Here is a 21,162-nt window from a genome sequence, read left to right as displayed (position 1 = left end):
AAAACTTTCAGGCAAGAAGGGGCCAGAAAGAAAATTTAAAGTCATGAAAGGCAAAAACCTACATCCAAGATTACTCCATCCAGCAAAGCTTTCATTTAGAATGGAAGGGCAGATCAAGTGCTTCCCAGATCAGGTCAAGTTCAAGGAGTTCATCATCACCAAGCCCTTAATATATGAAATGTTAAAGGGACTTATCTAAGAAAGAGAAGATGATCAAAAATATGAACAATAAAATGACAACAAACTCACAACTATCAACAACTGAATATAAAAAAAACAAATTAAGAAAACCAATGAAACAGGGATGGAATCTCAGAAATGGAGATCACATGGAGGGTTATCATGGGGAGAGGGCAGGGGAGAATAGGGGAAATGGTACAGAGAATAAGAAACATAAATGGTACATACAAAATAGACAGGGGGACATTAAGAATAGTATAGGAAATGGAGAAGCCAAAGAACTTATATGTACAACCCACAGACATGAACTAAGTGGGGAGGAATGCTGGTGGGAGTGGGGGTACAGGGTGGATGGAAATAAAGGGGAGAAAAAATCAGACAACTGTAATAGCACAATCAATAAAATATATTTTAAAAAAATAATTACCCCTGGCTGGTGGACTCAATAGATTGAGCACAGGCTGCCAACCAAGCAGTTGCTTGTTTGATTCCCAGCCAGGGCACATGCCTGGGTTGCAGGCCATGTCCCCAGTGGGGGCCACATGAGAGGCAACCACACATCGATGTTTCTCTCCCTCTCTTTCTCCCTCTCTTCCCCTGTCTCTAAAAATAAATCAATAAAAGCTTTAAAAAATAATTGCATAGTAAATGGATAAATAAATTTTTATACATTCATACAATGGAATATTATTCAGTGCTAAAAAGAAATGAGTTATCAAACCATGGAAAGACATGGAGGAGCCTTAAATTTACATTACTAAGTTAAGGAAACCAATATGAAAGACTACATACTATATAATTTCAACTACACAGTATGTTGATTATTGAACAAGGTGGAGAATAAGGGCAACACCAAAATCACAGTCCAAAAATCACAGTCCAAAATCAAGTATAACTTAAGTCATCCCTCCATATATACAGATTCCCAACTGCAGATCAAAAATTCAGTGGACCCCTGAACAATGTGAGTTTGAATTGCACAGGTCTACTCATACACAGATAAGCGGACCTGCACAGTTCAAATCCGTTGTTCAAAGATCAACTGTGTGACATTCTGGGAAAGGCAAAACTATGGAGGCAGTAAAAAGATCAGTGGTTCCCAGGGGCTTGGGTGGAGACAGGAATGAATAAATGGAGCCTAGAGAATTTTTAAGGCAGAAAAAATACTCTGCATGATACTCTGTACTACAAGTGAATACATATCATTAGACATTTGTCTAAACCCATAGAATGTACAACACCAAGAATGAACCTGCATGTAAACTACAGATTTTGAGTGATAAGAATATACCAGTGTCAGTTCATTGACTGTACAATGTGCATGTGGTACAGAATGGTAAGAGTGGTGGAGATTGTGCCTGTGTGGTGGGACTGGAGGTATAGGGAAACTCTGTACTTTCTGCTCAATTTTTCTGTGACCTGATCTAAAAAATAAAGCCTATTTAAAAAATCAATCACATGGTAATATTTATGACGTATACCATGAAGTTATAAGTGAAAATTAGTCTCAAAATATTAGAGTTATTCAGAGTGAGTTAATAATCAGGTCTGTAGCTCAAAAAGGATGCATTAAAGTAGGAACTGGAAAGATGTGATAAATTTTATGCCTTCTATAAATATATTTTTCAGAATATACTATGCCAGGCCCTTGTCTAGGTGCTGGAGATACAAAAGTAAAGAAAACAAAACCCTTGTTTCCAGAAAACTTATGTTTCTGTTGAGCAGACAGCGAATAAATATACAAAAATACTGTTCAGTGCTATGCAGGGTATTATTAGGTGCCATGGGGGGCAAGGCAGCTTAAGGAGCTCTTGAGGTATTAAGCTGAGAGAGGAGCTGCTCTAATACCCATAGGGCAATCTTGGAAGTGCCATGTGAGCCAAGGCATGCATGTGCATGAAATGAGCTGTGTAGATACCTGGTGGAAGGGCATTCTAAACAGAGCTACAAGTGCAAAGGCCCTGAGGCCTCTCTCTCAAGGACAGCTGTAAGTGAGGGGGCAATAATGAGTAAGTTTGGGTACCCAGATCAGGTAGAGCCTTGTGGGCCATTGTAAGGCTCTGGAGTTTATCCTAAGAATGAGGAGGACCCATTGGAAAGTCTAGAGCAGGGGACAAACATCATCTGACATACGCTCTAAAGAGTCTTTCTGGCTACTGTACAGAGAATAGGTTTAAGGGGAAAGAATAAAGTCAGAAAGTCCAACTGAAAGCCAGGAATAAATTCAGGAGAGAGGTGATGGGCATCTCTACTAAGTGGTAGCAGTAGAGGTGGCAAAAGCAGTTTGATTTGTGATATTTTTTGAAGGGAAGAGAATCAAGAGGGCTTCCTGTAGATTGGAAGTGAGAGAAAAAGAAGAAAAAAGAATGAATCTAAGAATTTTGGCATGAGCAACTGAATAAATGCCATGTTATCATTTATTAAATTGGAGAACACAAGTAGACTAATGGAAACTAACATTTATGTAACACCATGCAGGTTGTAAAGCACTTCCACATATAATGTAAATGTAGCTTTTCCCAACAATTCCTGTACCATAAATGTGTTATTATTATCCTCACTTTACAGTTGAAGAAAGTGAGACCCAGAAAAGCATACATGACTGTCTCAGGACACAGAGCCTATGCTAGTCAAGGCACTGCTCATTAGCTACCAAAACATGTGTTTCCCAAAGTTAAGTGCCTTTAACAACCAGATTCAAGTTTCTTACTCACATCACATCTGAGTCTTGCAACTCTCTGAGTGGCTCTCCTAGAGGCTGGCTCTGAGGGATCTGGGCTCTTTCATCACAGATCCATCACCATCTTGGAGTTCTTTGTGTCTAGTTGCATGCACAAAAAGTGAAGCCAAGATCAGGCTTAAATTCCATTAGCCAAAACGAGTCTCACAGCCCCACCTAGACGCAAGAGGCCTGAGAAATGTACTCCTGCTGTGTGTCCAGAAAAAAAAAAAATGAGAATAGTTTGCACTAAGAGGAAAAGCAATCAAATGTCTTAAAGTGATGAGGATGGCCTCACTTGCAGCAAAAATGTAAGAGCTAGAAACTGACACTGTCAAGTAAAGTGTGTACTCTTCTGGCCTCAGAGTAGCAATGGGAAGTTCAGTGTACTCTTCTGGCCTCAGAGTAGCAATGGGAACTTCATTTCTTGGGCCTGTACATAGGAGGAAAGTCAGTGGGACCAGTCAGAACTCTTACAGACAGAGGAATTAAGGGGAAGCAGGGGACTCTTCAGACTGTAACAGACAATGAATAGAGAGGGTGTTGGAAGCCTAAGAGAAGGCCTGCTGTTTCCTCATCTCCCTGGCCTCACCTCCAGTCCAATAATGAAACCTTCCTTGGTTTCACTCTCCAACCAGGCTAGTGAACTCCCTGCCCTGTCCCACCTTGAAGCTGTTGCTCCTGCAGCCTCTGTCCCCCAACTAATCTTAAGTGTTCTGCCTGCAGCCAAGAGGAAGTTTCTCACCAAGATTTCTAAACAGAGGATCCTTCCTAACCCACCATTCACATCAGACCACCCAAACCATCCATGAGGAGTGGGACATTTGATTGTTTTTTGTTTTTACAAATGGGCAATAAATTTTGAGTAGTCTGCTGAGTCAGGAGGAGCACTGCTTACAAGCATGTACTGGTGTTGATGCAGCATCCAACCTGGCCAGCCCGGGAGACAGCAGCTCCACAGCAGGCAGGAAGAGTTCATGGACAGACAGCAGCTCCATGGCAGCCAGGGAGAGTTCAGGGATGGACAAATGGCAGCAGAGCAAGCTCACAGACAGCAGCTGTCTCACAGTGCAGGGTCCTACCAGTAAGGCACTGTTTTTTCTCTAGTAGAACCGAGGGCCAGAGATGTTGTCCCTTCTCTCTTAGCTTTTAGATCTTAGTCTCTTACTCTGTCCCCAAGCAAATGGTAATGAAATTTAGGCTTTTAGATATACCATTTATTATACATCATGCACACACATTATGCCATATGTGTATGGTAAAGCTGGTGTGAACAAACCTACTGTGCTGCCAGTCCTATAAAAGCACAGCACATACAGCACAGGAATGGGTTGTACCCTCCAGGGTTGTGTACATGCACTCTGAGGTGTTCCCACAATGACCAAAAGATGCTATTTCTATGTCTGTCGTTAAGTGACACCTGACTGTAATTTCCCAGTGAGAGAAAAATGTGATGACTTCTCCTCTGTGTCAGAGTTTTTGCTTTGCCCATGGGGTTCTCATCATTAGGAATATGTCATTACATAACAAGTGAATTTGACAAGCAGAAAACCTCTTGAAAAGTCTGGCTTTCAAGCAGCTTTTGAAAATAAGACTGAAAATACAAGTATCTTCTTCCATGAGCAATGTCTAGAAGCTTTCTACAGGCCATCAGGAACAAACCAACCACAGATGTTCTTACAAGGCACTTTTTTAGGTTAAAAATAAAAGAAGAGCAGTGATTTGTAAACTAAATCCATGAGGTAGCTGGGAGCTTAACAGTGAGAGGCAATATGTTTCTCCACTGACAAGCCTGCAGGTTGGGGAGAGGGCAGATTGCAGGAGTCTAGCTCTCCTCTCACTGGTAACTCTGTGTACATCACTAAGCCTCTCTTAAATAAGGACAATGATAGTGCCTATTTTGTTGGGTCACTGTGTTGTGGTACTAAAGTGTTCAGTGCAGTGCCGGGAGTGGGGATGGAGTCATTTATAGGATCTTCTCATGTCCATAGTAGTTTTCATCCAGATGCCCAGGTTCCTGGGCATTTAAAGGCTGTGCCCACCTTGGCCGGGTAGTTCAGTTGGTTAGAATGTCATCCTGATAAGCCAAGGTTGTGGGTTCGATCCCTGGTTAGGGCACATACAAGAATCAACCAATAAATGTATAAATAAATGGAACAACAAATCAATGTTTGTTTCTCTCTCTCCCCCCTCCCACCTCTCTCCCTTACTCTCTCTCTAAAAACAAAAAAATCAATAAATTTAAGAAAATTAAAGGTTGTAACCTAAAGAGAAAACCACAGCAACTCCTCAAACAGCTGCATTTCTTTCTTTTCTTTTCTTAGATATGGGCATTTTGTTGCAAGCTCTTTTGAACAAAGGACTCTTTAACTGTTTAAAATAATAGTTTGAAAATCACTGGTCTGACTTCCAGTTAAAGTAATGTGAAATCCTATATGACCTAAAATGCTGTCTCCAAACACCTAGGAAATTTATGTGAAATGTAAAAAAGCATTCCTTTAAATGCAGAGCAGCATGTGTAAGAGAGACAGTAAGGAAAATAATACCAGAAATAGAGAGACACTGAGAAAGCAGCATAATGAGAGTGTGAACGAGTGTGAGTGAGGTGGGGGTATATGATGGGAAAGCGAGAGGTAGGAGCAGGCGAACATTGCATCCCAATAATCCAGGGTGATCCTGGGTTCCAACAAAGGATGAGAACATGAGATAATTGGAGGACATGTATCCTTTTCAAGCACATGTGAAACAGCTACAATTGATCACACACTAAGCTACAAAATGAAAATCAGCAAATACTGAAGAGTTGATACATAGACTATGTCTCTTACCCCAATGCAGTTTAACTAGTAATAATAGTAATGGAAACAAAAGCAACTGGTATGTTGTAAATTTAAAAATACACTTGTAAATAACTTGTGTTTCAAAGAAGAAATCATATTGAAAACTTGAAAATGTTTAGAATGGAATGGAAGGTAAACATCTACACTCATGGGAAGCAGCTAAAATAGTATTTTGAGAGAAATGTTATAGCTAAATGTTTGTATTAAAAAGGAGGAGATGGAGGAAGATTAAGAAAAAGAAGGATGAAAATCAATGAGCTCAACATTCAATTCAAGGAATTAGAAAAATAAACTATAGTAAAATAGAAAACCCACAGAAACTAGAAGTATATAAATCATAATCGTAAGAGCAGAAATTGATTACAACAGAAACCAAAGAAATAATAGAATAAACAAACCAAAGCTGGTTCTCTGAAAAGACCAGTAAAATGGGCAAATCTTCAGGCAAGGCTGATCCAAAAAAAGAAAAGAGAAGATATCAATAATATAAAGAATGAAGACAAAGACATAACTACAGAAGCAGTAGAGTTTTTTTAAACATTATATTTTAAATGTTTATAGTAATAAATTTGAAAATTTACACAAAATGTATAATTTCCCAGAAATATGTAATTCACTCAGATTCAAGAAACAATAAAAATCCTGACTATTCCTCTAAAAAAGATTTGTTTAAATCCTAACCCCCAGTGCCTTCAAATGTGACCTTACTTGGAAAATTGGTTTCTGCATATGTAATTTCTTAAGATGAGGTCATACAGGAGTAGGGTGAGACCCTAACCCAATACGACTGGTGTCCTTACAAGAAAATGGCCACCTGAAGACACAGAGACATAGGGCGAGAAGCCCACAAGAAGATGGAGGCAGAGATTGGAAAGGCGCAATACAAGTCAAGGAAAAGAAGGATCTTCAGCCATCACCAGAAGCTAGGAGAGAGGCCTGAGGAAATTTTACCTTAGAACCTCCAGAAGAAACCAACCTTGCTGACATCTTGATTTTGGACTTCTGGCTTCCACAACTATGAGATAATAAATTCCTGTATTTTCAAATTTCCCAGTTTTATAGCACTTTCTTATGGAAGCCCTAGGAAACAAAGATAACCAATAACCACTAGAGTGATTGAAACGGTAGTTTAAAATCTGCATGCACACATGCACACACGTACACACGCCGAATGATCCATTTCAGCCTCCTCATCACATGGACAAGTAAACTGACACCCTGTGGGGTTTCTTGTACCAATTCTCTAGCAGGCTGGAGGTAGTGATGGGTCAGGTAGTGATGGGTGGGATAGGAATCCAAAGTAAGTGGGTAGGTCCCAAGCACTCTAGTGACAACCCCACACTTTGAATTAGGACAATCAGCCCCTGCACATTTTTCATGGCCATGTCTTTTCTTTCCAGGTACCTCAAGGTGATGTAAAAGTAATTCTCTACCCCAATGAGAGGATATTCCAAATTCTCTTTCCTGATGGATCAGGCCAGATACAGTATCCACTGGAGCACATATGGCACCTAAAAAGTCTGTGATTCAGGGCTGGGGTTTGGGTTCTACTAAGGCCTGCACCCTTGGCAGGGCTGTGCTTTTTCAAGGGGATCCCAAGGGACTGCTTGTGCCTTAACCATCTCCCAGTTATCCGTCAGGAAACCTGGCTATGCTTATCCTCAGTACGAAAGAGAGTGAGTTCACATATATCATTCTGGAAGACAGTGAAGAAATGTGTGTTCAGGCACTTATCAATAACTCTGGCCATGCCACCTTCTATGATGAAAACAGAGAAATCTGGTAAGCTTGAGCCATGAGTTCCAAAAGCTTTTCCCCATGGAGAATCACAAGCAGTATGGTTAAGGCTTGATATTTCTCTCTCTCTCTCTCTCTCTCTCTCTCTCTCTCTCTCTCTCTCCATTTGTGAATTCATTCATCTGACTCATACATATTGGAATGTAGACATGGGTATCATGATAGACCAGTAAGACAGGTCCCCGACCTCAGACAAGGAGCACTGTCCTTGTCCCACCAATGCTTTCCCCATGGTGAAACAGCAAATACAGACTCAATGCAACCACTTCTATTGGCTTCATCTCCGCTACATCTCTTGGGAGTCAAACCTCACGAGAACTATCCTAGAAACAGGATAATTCTCCTCTGTCCTGGAGGCCTCAGAGAGGAGGGTGTGGTGAGCGCTCTGGAGGCACATGTATTGTATTCAAAACTATAACTTCTAAATATTTCATTTTAACTGACCTTAGTTCTTAAGTTCCCATTTCTAGTAATGCTGGAAAACTTTATCTTACCAATTTAAGGTAATTCAGCCACTTCAGAATTTTTCCCCATCTCTTTGGGGTAAGTACTCTCTCTCTCCAGGCCTCCCTGATCCCCTTGTGTTCCAGACAGACCTATGATGGGAAGTGCATGTTATCTTGCATCAATGTATACTGTCTTTCTTACTGTCAAAGACAAACTTTTTTCTTTTTAAGTTAAAGAAGGGGGGATTTTCACTCTCCAGGTCTTGGTTTTTAAGAATATTTTATCTGCTATTGGTTTTTTGATGCCTTTTCCTACCTGACTACTTGGTTCTCAGACATGTCTGCCCTCTCCAGAGGGCCCTTTATATAAAACTGATGTCTGAAAGTTTTTGGAAACTGGTGGGAAAAGGTGCTGGATACAAGAAGGACCAAGTAGTAAGGGCAAGAAACTCAGTCAATTATCCCAAATAGCATCTGACTACATATAAGTGGGCCTCTTCTCCTTAATGACACATATTTTTAGAGTCAAAAGAGACCTTGGGGAAATCTACTTTCACTTTCTTGATGAGAAAACTGAGGCTCAGAGAAGCCAATAGGTTATTTTCCCTGAACCATACATAAAATTACTGGCAAGAAGTTTTACACATTTTTGACTCAGCCTAAAATTAAGCATTTTTTTTAAATTATCAGATAAGGTTCATAAGAGAAATCACATCTTATCCCTGAATCTCAGCCCATCAAAACCCAAGGGGGCCCTGACTGGTGTGGCTCAGTGGAGCACCAGCCTGTGAACCAAAGGGTCACTGGTTCAGTTCCCGGTCAGGTCACATGCCTGGGTTGTGGATGGGGTCCCCAATGGGGGGCACAACAGGTAACCACACCATTGATGTTCCTCTCCCTCTCTTTCTCCCTCCCATTCCCTCTGTCTAAAAATAAATAAATAAAATCTTTTTTAAAAACCCAAGGGGAAGGATGGTGCTTAAAATTAGAGAAAGGCTGACCCACACACACACAGTCTAGATTGATTCTGTCAGGCTGGCATGGGGCTGGAGGTCTTCACCAGGTCAGCTGGTGTGGGACCCAGGCCATTATGCCCTCCACTGGGCCTTCAAGGCTTCAGAAAGCAGCCAAGGCCCATGAACTGGCTGCAATGGCCCACCACTGCCCCATCTGCCAGGCATGGCTCCCTGAATGACCATAAGAAAAAGACAGGGACCCTGAAGGAAATACTTCCATCTTCTCATCAAAATCAATAGGAGCCACCTCTGGTCCTCCCCTCAGGTCAGGAGTGGATGGCTATTGTGCTGACTTCTCAGACTGTTGCTGGGACTCCAGGTCAGCCCCAACCTCATGAGAAAATGGACCCAAGGTCCTGCCCTGAGGAACAGCAGTGGCCAGTGGTTCAATCTTTCTTCCCCAAAATAGCCTTGCTTCCAGGCACTAGCCTCATAGCCATTTCAGAGTCTATGAGTCCCAAACTTCTCATCTCCCATCTCTCTCCTTGAGACCTGCTGTTTTGTCTTGAAGTTTTTCTGAAACTGCTAACCACCTCACCATTTATTGGTTCTCAAGAGTGGGAGACTCTTGAGACTGCTTTCCCTTCTGATTCTGAGCTCCTCCTCTGCTGGAGAAAATGGGAAGCTGTCAGTGAAAGCTGATCACTTGGGCTCACAGTGAGCCCGTAAATCTCTACAAATGGCTGTGCAGCATCCTGCCAATGGAACCAAGGCCCAGGAGATCCCAAGGGTCCTCCACTCTTCCTCAATGTGGCATGGCCCCTCTGTCCACCCACAGTGAGCCCCTGCTTTTCTCTCCTTGCTCCCTAGCTGCCTCCACAGCAGGACAGCATGCCCAGCCCCCATAGTATCACTGTCATTTTTCTAGTCCTTCCTTTTGGGCACCAGAGGAGCAGGCAGTAGAGAAAGGGCAAAGCTACCACCCCTCACTCCCCTCAGCAGGTCCAGGCCTTTCTGCACACAGCTAGTGCACTGCTCACCTCTCAGCAGCCCTTCCACACTCAGTGGTACACAGGTGCTCAACTTTTGTGTCCTGTCTCCCCCAAAAGCAACCACATCTTATCTGGGTCATACTCTACTTTGGCTTAACCCAAAGCAAAGCAGCAGGCACTTTAGACAGAGACCTGGATGAGAGAACTGTCCTTGTATATCCCCCACACACCCATCACCCCCAAAAGGCCATACTATAGGGCAGAATGGGCCAAGCTTTTTCCCTCCCCAGGGGCAGCAGCACCAAATTAAACTGTGATCCTAGGAAAAGGTCCCCGAAGAAATTCATCATTAGAACCACAGTCCCACTGTCATGGGGAGAACAATTTTGTGGAAAAGACCCTTCTGCTTAGTCAGGGTCCACTGACTATAATCATTGCTAGAAATTTCCACAGCTGCTCCCCAGGTTCCAGCCCCGTCTCTGCACCCTCAGTGCTGATGCTGACAGAGAGATCCTCCACTGCACCCCAGGCACTGGGAAGGATTTAGAGCCATGATATTTTAAGAACTAAATATTTCCTGGGTCCTTTTTCATTTCTGTCTCCTCGGGGAAAGGTAGACTTTCCTTTTCTGTCTCCTCGAGGAAAGGTAGACTTTTCCAAGGAAAAGCATACTTGTAGTTTGCTGGGTGTCTACAAACTAAACCTCAGCATCACCCTCAACCTCCAGGCTTGGGACTTGAGGAATCTCAAACCAGACCTCCCACCAGGCTTCAGGGCCCATATAGCGAGGGGCCCCTGACCTGCCTGAACTCAGGGTCCTTTGAAGAGGTCTTTACACCCTCTGAGAGGAACCTCCAGATTCAGATACTTCTGCGTGTTCTAGATACAATTTTCCTGAGGAAACCTTAGCCCACAGCTGGGTGCCCCCAGACAGGGGCAGACCTCTAACCCCAAGGAGTGGGGAAGGCCTAGTGAGAAAACTCTGACAGGAGCCATCAAAAAGGGTTAGAGCTGAAGGATCTGCTCCCCCACAGGGTGAAAGAAAACTCCCCTCTCTGCCCTCTCCATCAATGATAATAAGAGCATTATAATGTTGACAGAATTATTGCTACGTATAAGCATATAATTCTCACAACAACCCTATGAGTATAGTACTATTATTATCTGCATTTGGCAGTTGAAAATTGAGGCATAACAAAGTTAAGTATCTGGCTCAAGATCACACAGATTGCAAGTGGCAGATCCAGGCTTTGAACCTGGAGACTCTGGCTCCAGCACCCACATTTTTAATTCCTCACAGGCATACAGCCTCTTGTCTAAGTAAAGAGAAGTGAGCTTGGCCAGGTGGGGCCCTGATGGTGAGGCCTTAGGACTTCTGCACTTTCCTTGATGAACAATGGAAAACGATAGGAGAAACTAAGATTGGAAGTGACTAAGAGTTCTCCTGTTGGAGGTGAACAAGGCTGCACTTAGCTGGTCTCCCTCTCTGAACTGACCTATAAGGGCCCTGGACAGCCCAGAGGAGACCTGGCAGGTAGTCTGAGTAATCCAGGCTCCCCTGAACCCTACATCCTTCTGATTAACCCAGGTCTCAGCTCTCTTCCCTCTGCATTCAGTCCTCAAGAGAAGGTGCTCCCCCAACAGCAGATTCTAGGGACAGCCCTGGTGGGATTCAAAAAGCAGAGGCCAGGGACAGAGGGATACGATGGGTTTAAAAGGCCAAGAAAGGATGGCTCATGAATGAGTAGGGCCTGGGCTGGATCAGGGAGAAGGCCATCCACCACTCATTCATCCAGCATCTATTCACATGGGTGCCAGGCACAGTGCTGGGCAGCGGGAACTCATCAGGTAACCAGATAGCACATGGCCCTTGCCTTCCAGGACCACATTTTACACTTACATTTTAGTAAGGAAAAACAGACGATAAACAAGTACAGTTGATTCTCATTGCTCAAGATAGTTCTGTACTATAAAGTTTCCATGAACACTGAATTAGTGAACACTGAACTCACTGCTCCTGGGGGAAATGTGTGTGTGTGTGTTTCACATAGAGTCACAAACATGAGCAGGGGGTGAAAATTGGAGGCATCTGATGCACACACTTCCAGCTGAGGCTGAACAAGGTGACTCTGCCTCCCAGAGGATGGAGACAGGAGGGCACTGTAGCACAGGAAACTGCAGCTCTGGGGCCAGGTAGAATCTACCAGGATGGGTTTGCTTTTACATTTAAGATTATCTATGTGAGATATATATATATATATATATATATATATATATATATATATATATATATATATATTTATATATTTCTCCTAGGAACAATGGGTTCAGTATTCACTAAGCATTCAAGGCCTTTTATAGATCCTAACTACATACTTGAAAATAACAAGAATCAACTGTATGTGTTAGTAAATTACATGGAGGAAACTAGCAAGGGGAAAAGATAGAGAGTGATATAGGGACCAGAGAGGCTGGTCAGGACAGGGCCTCTCTGAGTAGGTGATACTGGAGCCGAGACCTGAAGGATAATCAGGAGCCAACCATGCCACCAAGGTGGGGGGGTCCGAGGAAGCAACATGGCAAAGCCCTGAGAATGTGACAAGCACACAGGCCCCTGGACTGAAAGGAGAGAGTGGGAGGGAGGGGCCAGGCACAAGTCCCACATGGCAGAACTGAAGAGCTGCACCTAATCTTGGGCCTCCTTCCTGGGCAGAATTTCTTCAACCTGCCAAGACCTGTGGGAGCCTGTAGCCTGTTTGTGGGCAAAGGTTGAAACAAGAAAAGGAAAGAGAGCGAGGGAGAGAGCCTGTGTTGTCACAGGAGAGGCTGTGACAGTCATCCCAGAACCAAGTGCTCTGATTACCTGATGGGACTTCTTAATCTAGGTTGAACCTGAGCCAAAACCTGGGCTACTATTTTGCCAAAGGCAAACCACAGAAGGCCTGGAACTGGTGGAATCTGAACCTCCATGTCCACGCGCCCCCTCTCCAGTCTATCTCCTTAAATATCAACCAGTACATCAAGGTACAAATCAGGAGCCAAGATAAGATCATCTTCCACTTCATCCACCAAACAAAGCACATTCGCTTAAACCTGGGCACCAAGTACAAGGTAAGATCTCAGCACCCCACACTTCTGCCCACCTGCACGCAGGCCACTGCTGCTTAGACTGGTCCAAGCCATAAGCCCCTAGGCCATGTTCTGCATGACTCCAACCCACAGAAAACAAGGCCACCTCCATTAACCTGCTGCTTCATGTACACAGAGACATTCATTTCACTTCCCAACACCATGACATTTTGCTCTCAGGAAACTGACAGCCTCAAATTGCTTAGCCATAAGCCAGATCCCACTCACCCCCCAAAAAGGTAACATGTGTTATCTTGCCTGACACTCACTACAACTGTGTCAAATGGCAGGGCCAGAAACAAAGGGGAAATCTGTGTCCCCAACCCTGCTGTTGGTGTCCTCTTCTCTCCTCCCCAAACTTGCTCATCTCAAAACAAATGACCACCTGGAAGTTCAAGTTCCTTTGCCTAGGCCAGGCAAGACATCACAAAAGACTGTTAGTTTCCTTGGGCTGCTGTAACAAATTATCACAAACTATGGGGTTAAAACAACAGAAATTTATTCTCTCACAGTTCTGCAGGCTAGAAGTTTAAAATCAAAGTGTCAACAAGACCACACTCCTCAAGGCTCTCAGGGAGAGTCCTTCCTTGTCTCTCCAGCTTCTGGTGGCTCTAGGCATTCCTCAGCCAGCAGAAGCCTCACTCCAACCTCTGCCTCTGTCTTCACATGGCCTTCTCCTCTGAGACTCTGTGTATCAAATCTCCCTCTCCTTTCCCTTATAAGGACACCAGACACTGATTGGGTGTAGGGCCTACCCTAAGTCCTTATACAAGATTCTTAATTACATCTGCATAAAGTCTATTTCCAAATATGGTTACAGTCACAGGTTACTGGGGATTAGGACTTGGACATGTCTTTTGGGGGCCACAATTCAACCCACTACAGATGGTGATCCCAGGCCGTAGAATGCTCACTGTTGAGAGGGCAGAAGATAGGCTACTGAGACCTTTCCTGAGGACTAGACTCAAGGAGAGGAATAAGGCAAACCCCAGAAGGCCCAGAACTGCTGGGACCTGAACCTCTGTGTCCACACACCCCTAGTCCAGTCTATCTCCTTAGCCACCCATTGAGATCCACTAAGACCCTGTCCCTGGGCCAGCTCCCCTCCCAGAACCTTCTATTCCACAGAAGGTTGTTTACAGACCCACCAGAGAGGCACTTAAGGCCCCCAAAGGTAGGACTGCCTGGGAGACAGACAAAGGGACATGACTCTCAGGAAGAGAGCCAGACAGAGAAGTGGGTTGAAGGAGGAAAGAGGCAAACTGCAGACCCAAGCAAAATTAAGCTCTATGAATATTTGAAATGAGAAGAGGGAATATGGTAGGCATAGGGTGATCAGCCAACCCAGTTTTCCCAGGACTGAGAGGTTTTCCAGGACATGAGACTGTGAAAGCTAAAACTGAGACAGTTCCAAGCAGATCCAGACCTTGGTCACCCTAGGTTCCCTCGCCTGGGAAGGCCTACTATTTTACAAGCTAAATAATGAAGTCTCAACCTTCTTACCTTCCCTGGGTTTCCCAGAGCAGCCAATCCAGGAAAGAGATGACAAATACTCATAATCTACACCAAGTCTTCCATTTGCCACTGCACAGAGGTGACTAGCTAAGAGGGGGGCAGCTGGAGTGGAGTCAGCATGATGACCTGGGCCACTGGCCTTCAAAAAACAGTGGGATTCCACGGAAGGAGCAGGGGCAGCAAAGGAAATTGATGCCCAGAAGGGGGATGAATGACTGACGTGGTCAGTCTGGTGCCAGTGGAGGGTGGGCCCCAAATGAAACAAATGTGACTCATCAGCAGGGGCCACACAGGCCTGGCAGCAGGGTGCCCTGAGAACATGTCAGCCCCTCATCTTCCTGTGTGATACCAGGCAGGCCTCTTGCCCTTTCTGAGCCTGTTGCCATTTATAAAATGAAAACATTGTTGCAAGGCTTCAATAAGAGATGCTTTATGTAAAAGCATTTTTTAAACTGGCTACTTCATAGAAATAGAACATATTGGTATGATCCTTTATTATTTCCCCCAACTCCAGGACACCTTTTGCTCAGCCTTCTGTAGCTACAAACTAAGGCAGAGCTAGAGTGGAGGTGGCCTCACTGGGTGCTGCCTCATCTCAGCACAACACAGATACACTCTAAGGGAGCCCAAGTGGAAGTAGGGCTCACCTGCTGATGCTTCAGACAGTCTCCTGGCTCTGGCAGCGCCTGCGTGATAGGGAATCCATGTGGAGAAGTCAAATGCCCCCAGGAGGGCACAATCTTTGGAAGGCAGGTCACAGCAGGGCTCAGGAGCTGGTACCCTTTGGCCTGGGTTCAGGCTGGGGTATGCCCACTAGCACAGGTTCAGTGAGTGTGCTTGGGAAGCAGCAGAAAGGTTGCTGGTGGCAGGGCTGGGAGCACAGATTTGCCCTAAAGAGGGAAGTTTCTGGATAAGACTCAATTCCAGCCAGGGGGCCCTAATCCTGGGGTGGGGGGAGCACAGTGCTGGTGCATGCATCCTTACCTAGCCTTCCATGAATTCCCGCAGTTCATACTCCCAGAGATGCTGAGTGAAATGAAGAAGAAAGCAATCCTGGAGGTGGAATTCAGTTCAACGGCTCGCAAAATCCAGATCCTTCTGGGGAAAATGAGCAGGATCCTGAATTTCCTGACCATCTGTGATTTGGAAAACTTCTTAGAGGGCACCAAGATCTTGCCAACTGATGAAGTCCCAACCTTGTTTCCTGCCCTGGATCTGCTGGACAACATGGGTCTGAGGGGAACATCTTCCCTCCCAGACTAAGGCAGTCACCACACTGTCCCAGGGCTCCTCCAGCACCAGCTGAGTGTCGCTGGGAGATGAAGTCGTCAGGAGTGCCAAGAACACCCAAAGTCTCATTTATGTCTTTTGAGAGTTGTTTTATAATTTGGGGCCTGTCATACATAGCAACCTGGTTTGAAAAAGAAAAGTCTTTTGAGGTTCTGACAGAATCTGTGGCTGGGGACAGAAAGACTTAATATTCAGCCCTGACCTGACAGCATTAGAAGCAAAATATTTCAGTAGGCAATATATGTCCACACCTGTCCTGCTCACTCCTACCAGTCACTGGAATGCAGAAGTTCTTTTTGTGACCTTCCTGTACTTGGGTTGACTTAGGACATAGACTGTTTCAAAGTCTAGCTCTGTTGAGTGTTTGCTGTGTGAACCTTGGGCAAGTAGCTTTATGCCTCAGTTTCCTTATCTGTAAAATGGGTCTAGAAATAGTAGCTCTCACTAACCCTGACCTCATCACAACCCGTTCCTTTCCCCGCAATCAGGGAAAAGGGAAACCTAGACAGCAAACCAACACCAGCCTGCAGCAGTTCCCCCAAAGCAGGAGACAACTGAAGCCCAAAAGGACCCACAGTAACCCCCCTCCAAGAGTTGGAACCATTTTAGTCACTGGTAATAGTCACCGACTCAAGTAGGTAAAACAAAATGGGAACTGTGTAATCTGGATGTAAGATACGATGGGTCTCAGAAAGGACTGGAGCATGGAAGGGCCTCCAGAAGCCAGGAGACTTTCATTCTCATCTGTGACACTCTCATCTTGTCCTGGAGACATGTTTTCTACACACCTCATTTCACATGACTTTGTCTCCTAATCTCTCTCAAAACACCTCAGTGGTCTCTGATTGGCCTCGCGGATTAGATACAATGCAGGGTGGTAAGGGAGGGTGGGGTTGTCTTGTAAACATAGCTCCTAGTTGGTGCCTGAGCATGGGGAGGGGTGGTGGTTTCTAGAATAGGGGAGCTCAGGAGCTGGGCAGTGTGTCTTTTCAATCCCTTGGACACACCAAATTTCCCAGGGTGATCTCAACCACAGCCTAAAACAAGACAGGAAACCCCTTCTCGCAATTAGCCCTTCTCTGCTGTGAACAGTAACGCCCAAGCCCACCTTCCTGGCCCTGCTCTCCTGCTGACCTCAAACTGCCTGCCTCCCATGCTTTGACATCATCCCAGGCCATAAGACTGAGCAGCTGAGGTGGGACTAGGGCAGTAAGGCCCAGCAGGGTGTTACACAGTCACTTCCATTATCTGACTCTCACACCTTGTTGATGAGTAGTATCATCAGCTAAAAGTGCAGATTAGACTTGATAAACAGCCCAACTTAGTTCATTTTCATTTCTAGGAGAAGCACCTTTTCTTCCCAAGTCACTGAAGATAAATGGGATAAATGGCCACTGGAGAACTGTACCTGTACAGGTTGACCTCAGCATTACAGTGCCTTGTTCGCTCTGCACCTCTGCTCAGTATGCACAGAAGCCTCTTCCCTTACTAGGCACTAGAGAAAAGGCTCCCGAGTCACACTTGGCAACAAAACAAATTTTTCCACACTAGCAGCCTTGTCTTGGAACCAGGCCAGATGCTTCTCCCAGCACTGAAGGCCATGAGGCTGAAAGCGTGTGTGCCCTGGAATCAGACAGTGCTGGGTTAGTCTTGACACTACTGTTTGCTAGCTGTGGCAAGGTAGTGAGCCCCTCTATGACTCAGTTTCCTCGTCTGTAACAGGATGCATTATGGTGAAGGTTAAAGGAGCTGGCGTTGGTCAAGCCCGCAGATAGGTGCTGAATGGGTGTGCACTCTTATCAGCCAGTGCCTCTCCTTGGTCTTCCTCCTTTCACAAAACCCAAAAACCTGATTCCATTAATGCAGAGGTTGTACACAGGTAGCTTTGCAGAGGCATTTTGTTTGGTCAGCCCCGTTTTAAAATGTTTTGTTGCCAACATTTAATAGATGGAAGAATTCCAACTTCTCTTTAACTGCTGCTCTCAAAGCCTGGACAGAATAACATGGACTCAGAGACTATTTTCATAAGGAAGAGTGAACTACCTCACAGACTACGAAGGAAATGATTCAAGTAGCCAACCAGATGGTCAGGACCTATACAAATCCAGGTCCCACCCTCTGTATCAGTTTGTTTGGGCTGCTGTCACAAACGACCACACACTGAGCAGCTTAAACAAGAGAAACTTAGTCTGGAAGCTAGAAGTCCAAAATCAAGGGCTTCTCTCTAAGGTACCAGGGACAGCCCCTGTCCCAGCTTCTAGTGGTTCCTTGGCTTCCAGGCTTCACATGAAATTCTCTCTGTGTGTTTGAATGTCTGTGTCCAATTTTCACTAGTCATATGGATGAGAGTCATAATGAATCAGGGCCCACCCTACCCCAGTATGACCTTGTCTTCACTAGTAATTCCATCTGCAGCAACCCTAATCCAAATAAGGTCACAATCTGTGGTACTGGGGATCTGCACTCAGGGGGATTACAGACTGGGGCTGAGACGCAAGCCAACAGCAAAACAATGAAAGTGTTGGTTTGTGAAGGAACACAGTAGAAGGAGAAGAGTCCCCTGGGGGAGAGGAGAGGGGTCACAGAGAGCCTCTCTGAGAGTTCCCTTTGAGCCAGAGCTGAAGAATAAAATGGAGATGGGGTGGGGCATTCTGGGAGTCAGAAGGAAAGGCAAGAGTCTGTGCAGAACACAGAGAGAGTGAGCACCTAGGACAGACATAAAAATGATGGCCTTTGGAGGTATGTAGGAGAGTATCTTTTTCTAGCTGCACAACCCCCAGCCCCCTTCTTATGGAGGAAACTGTCTTTGTGAGTATTTACTAGTGGGCAGCAGTGCCCTACTTGCCATGACAGACACTAAAAGACATCACTAAAAACTTCATATCAGTCAAGGTATCCTATCAGTCAAGTAAAGATATTTCAAAATTCCAAACAAGAACATTGAAAACAAGGGCCTTGACTCGGACAACAGCATTGGAAACACAGAGAAGGGGAAGAAATAAAGAACTATGTAGGACAGGAAATAGGTAGGACTAGATAGCACTAGGACAGGGTACATGACTGTCCTAGTAGGAAGGCTACATGACTTGGGCAACAGAGTGGATTCTTTCATTCATTCAGCAAATGGTGAGTACCTATTACAGGCACCGTTCCAGGCGCTAGGTATTCAGCAACAAACAAAACGAAGGTCCCCTCCGTGCAGTTTAGTCTGGGTTGGGGGAAGACAACAAAAACATATAAGCAAAATATCTCATGTGTCATATGAAGACAAGTAAGCCACGAGGGCAATAAAAATTGCTAGGGATTAGGGGTCCCTAAAGTATATGTACAGCAGGTTTTGTACTAGAAAATTATTTGTTGTGGGAGACTGTCCTGTGCACTGTAAGATATTTAGCAGTTCTGGTTGACTTCTAGGAGCCAGTAATACCCCCACATAGACTAGTCATAACAACCAAAAATATCTTCAGATGTTGCCTTGTCCCGTAGTGGGGGGCAAGGGAAGGTCATTCCTTGCTGAGAACTACTGTTGTTAGGTCAGGTTTGGGTTTGTTTTATGTTCCAGTATATGTCTACCTTGGAAAATGTTTCATGTACTTGAAAAGAATATATTCTGCTATTGTTAGGTATTCTGAATTTAATGAGGAAACTCAAGCACATCCAGACTGTAGTTTATTCTATAACAAGGTTACACTTAAATAAAATGCAATGCCACGAAAAAAAGCAAAAACCTTAGAGCTGTCAAAATTAAAGGGGCTAAAGAGCCCTGGCCAGTGTGGTTCAGTTGGTTGGAGCATTGTCCAGTAAACAAAAGGCTGTAGGTTTGATTCCCCATCAGTGCAATCAAACTTATGCTTTCTACTTAGCTGTTTCCATAAAGTCAGGGAGTGTCCGAGAGGCAACCAATCAATGTTTCTCTCTCACATCGATGTTTCTCTCCATCTCTCCTCCCTTCCTGTTTCTAAAACATCAATAAGCATGTCCTCACTTGACAAAAAGAGAGAGAGGAGAGGAAGGCAAGGCAAGGCAGACCTAGTTAAAATCTGCATTTAAAAAAAAAAATAAAAGGGGCTAAAAAGACACAACCACCAGGTAAAATGTCTAAGCTTTGATAGAAGAAGCTATGATACATTTTGGGGGTATCTAAATTGAGGAATCTAAAATATTAACCACATATTAGATATTACTGAAATTTTTATGTATGAGCGTTGTATTAAAGTTATGTAGGAGAATGTCCTTAGTGTTTGTATATGTAAAAGTATTTCAGGATAAAATGTCACAATGTCTTCAACTTACTTTCAAATCATTTATGTGTGTATGTATATACACTGATATTAAAACCCACTTGATTAAAAATGTGTGAAAGAGTCTGATTTTGTAAGATAAATTATTTTAGAATATACACAGAAAAATGCAGAAGCTATATGCCAAACATTTAATAGTAGTTTACCTTTCTGGGTTCATTTATGAAAAACTTTCACATTTTATGTTAAAATTCAAATACTACAGAAATGTCTAAGAGTCAACATTTTTTATAATCAGAAAAAAATTTTAAAACCTTTTACTTCTAAAGGGAAAAATATATATTCATCAGATCACTATTTAGTGGGTGCCACTATTCTCAAGTTTACAGCAGCTACTGGGCTGGGTGCTGAGAAGGGTCAGACAGACAAGCTAATTAGAAGAGTGCTCCAGAAAGGAAGCAATGAAGTTAGCTCCTCCTTTTGAGTAATGTTCTCTTATCAACATCCCTGGGTTCCTTTAATGAACAGCCCCTTGTGACAAACTAAGGCTGGCTATTCTTTCCCACTGGCAAGGTTATAGCAGAGAAGGACTGAAAGATATGGAGTTGTTAAAACAGGAGGGAAAAATACAAATGTGTTTTTATTGCAACTTCACTAACACTAAATTTCAACACAACTATTTGTGCTGACAGTACTCAGGAAATTGGCAGTTTTGTAAACAAACAAAAAAATTAAATTCTTTCAACTAGTGGGGCATTAAGATACCTCAGAAGTGTCTTTCCACAGTAATTATCTTGCTAAACAATCCACAGTGCAAGTAAAACTGGAGCAATCTGAGTAAGATTGGTAGAGTGCACCAATGTCAATATCCTGATTATCAAAATGTGTTACAGTCTGCAAGATGTTACCACTGGAAGAAACTAAAGAAAGGTATAAAGGATCTCTCTGTATTCTTTCTTACAACTGCATATAAATCTACAAGTTGGAGCAATAAAAATTTCATTTAAAATTTTTTTAAAAAAGAATCCACACACATAACAGACATATGAAGACAAAG

The 21,162-nt window shown here is 43.9% G+C and overlaps 1 protein-coding gene across 1 annotated transcript in view; it reads left to right on the top strand.

Annotated features, from left to right (window-relative positions):
* ERICH6B (glutamate rich 6B) overlaps window positions 1–16,546 on the top strand; it is a 63,866-nt gene extending 47,320 nt beyond the window's left edge. Inside the window, exons 9-12 of the mRNA XM_036011097.1 lie at window positions 7,140–7,225; window positions 7,369–7,521; window positions 12,816–13,041; window positions 15,583–16,546. Coding sequence (XP_035866990.1) covers window positions 7,140–7,225; window positions 7,369–7,521; window positions 12,816–13,041; window positions 15,583–15,837 — 720 coding nt within the window. The 3' untranslated portion in view covers window positions 15,838–16,546. The remainder of the gene's footprint in view (window positions 1–7,139; window positions 7,226–7,368; window positions 7,522–12,815; window positions 13,042–15,582) is intronic.
* Window positions 16,547–21,162: the final 4,616 nt, after the last annotated feature.

The sequence above is a fragment of the Phyllostomus discolor genome, chromosome 11, assembly GCF_004126475.2.
Source record: "Phyllostomus discolor isolate MPI-MPIP mPhyDis1 chromosome 11, mPhyDis1.pri.v3, whole genome shotgun sequence".
Lineage (NCBI taxonomy): Eukaryota > Metazoa > Chordata > Mammalia > Chiroptera > Phyllostomidae > Phyllostomus > Phyllostomus discolor.
Note: the sequence above shows the minus strand (reverse complement) of the source record. Positions and strands in the feature narration are given on the sequence as shown.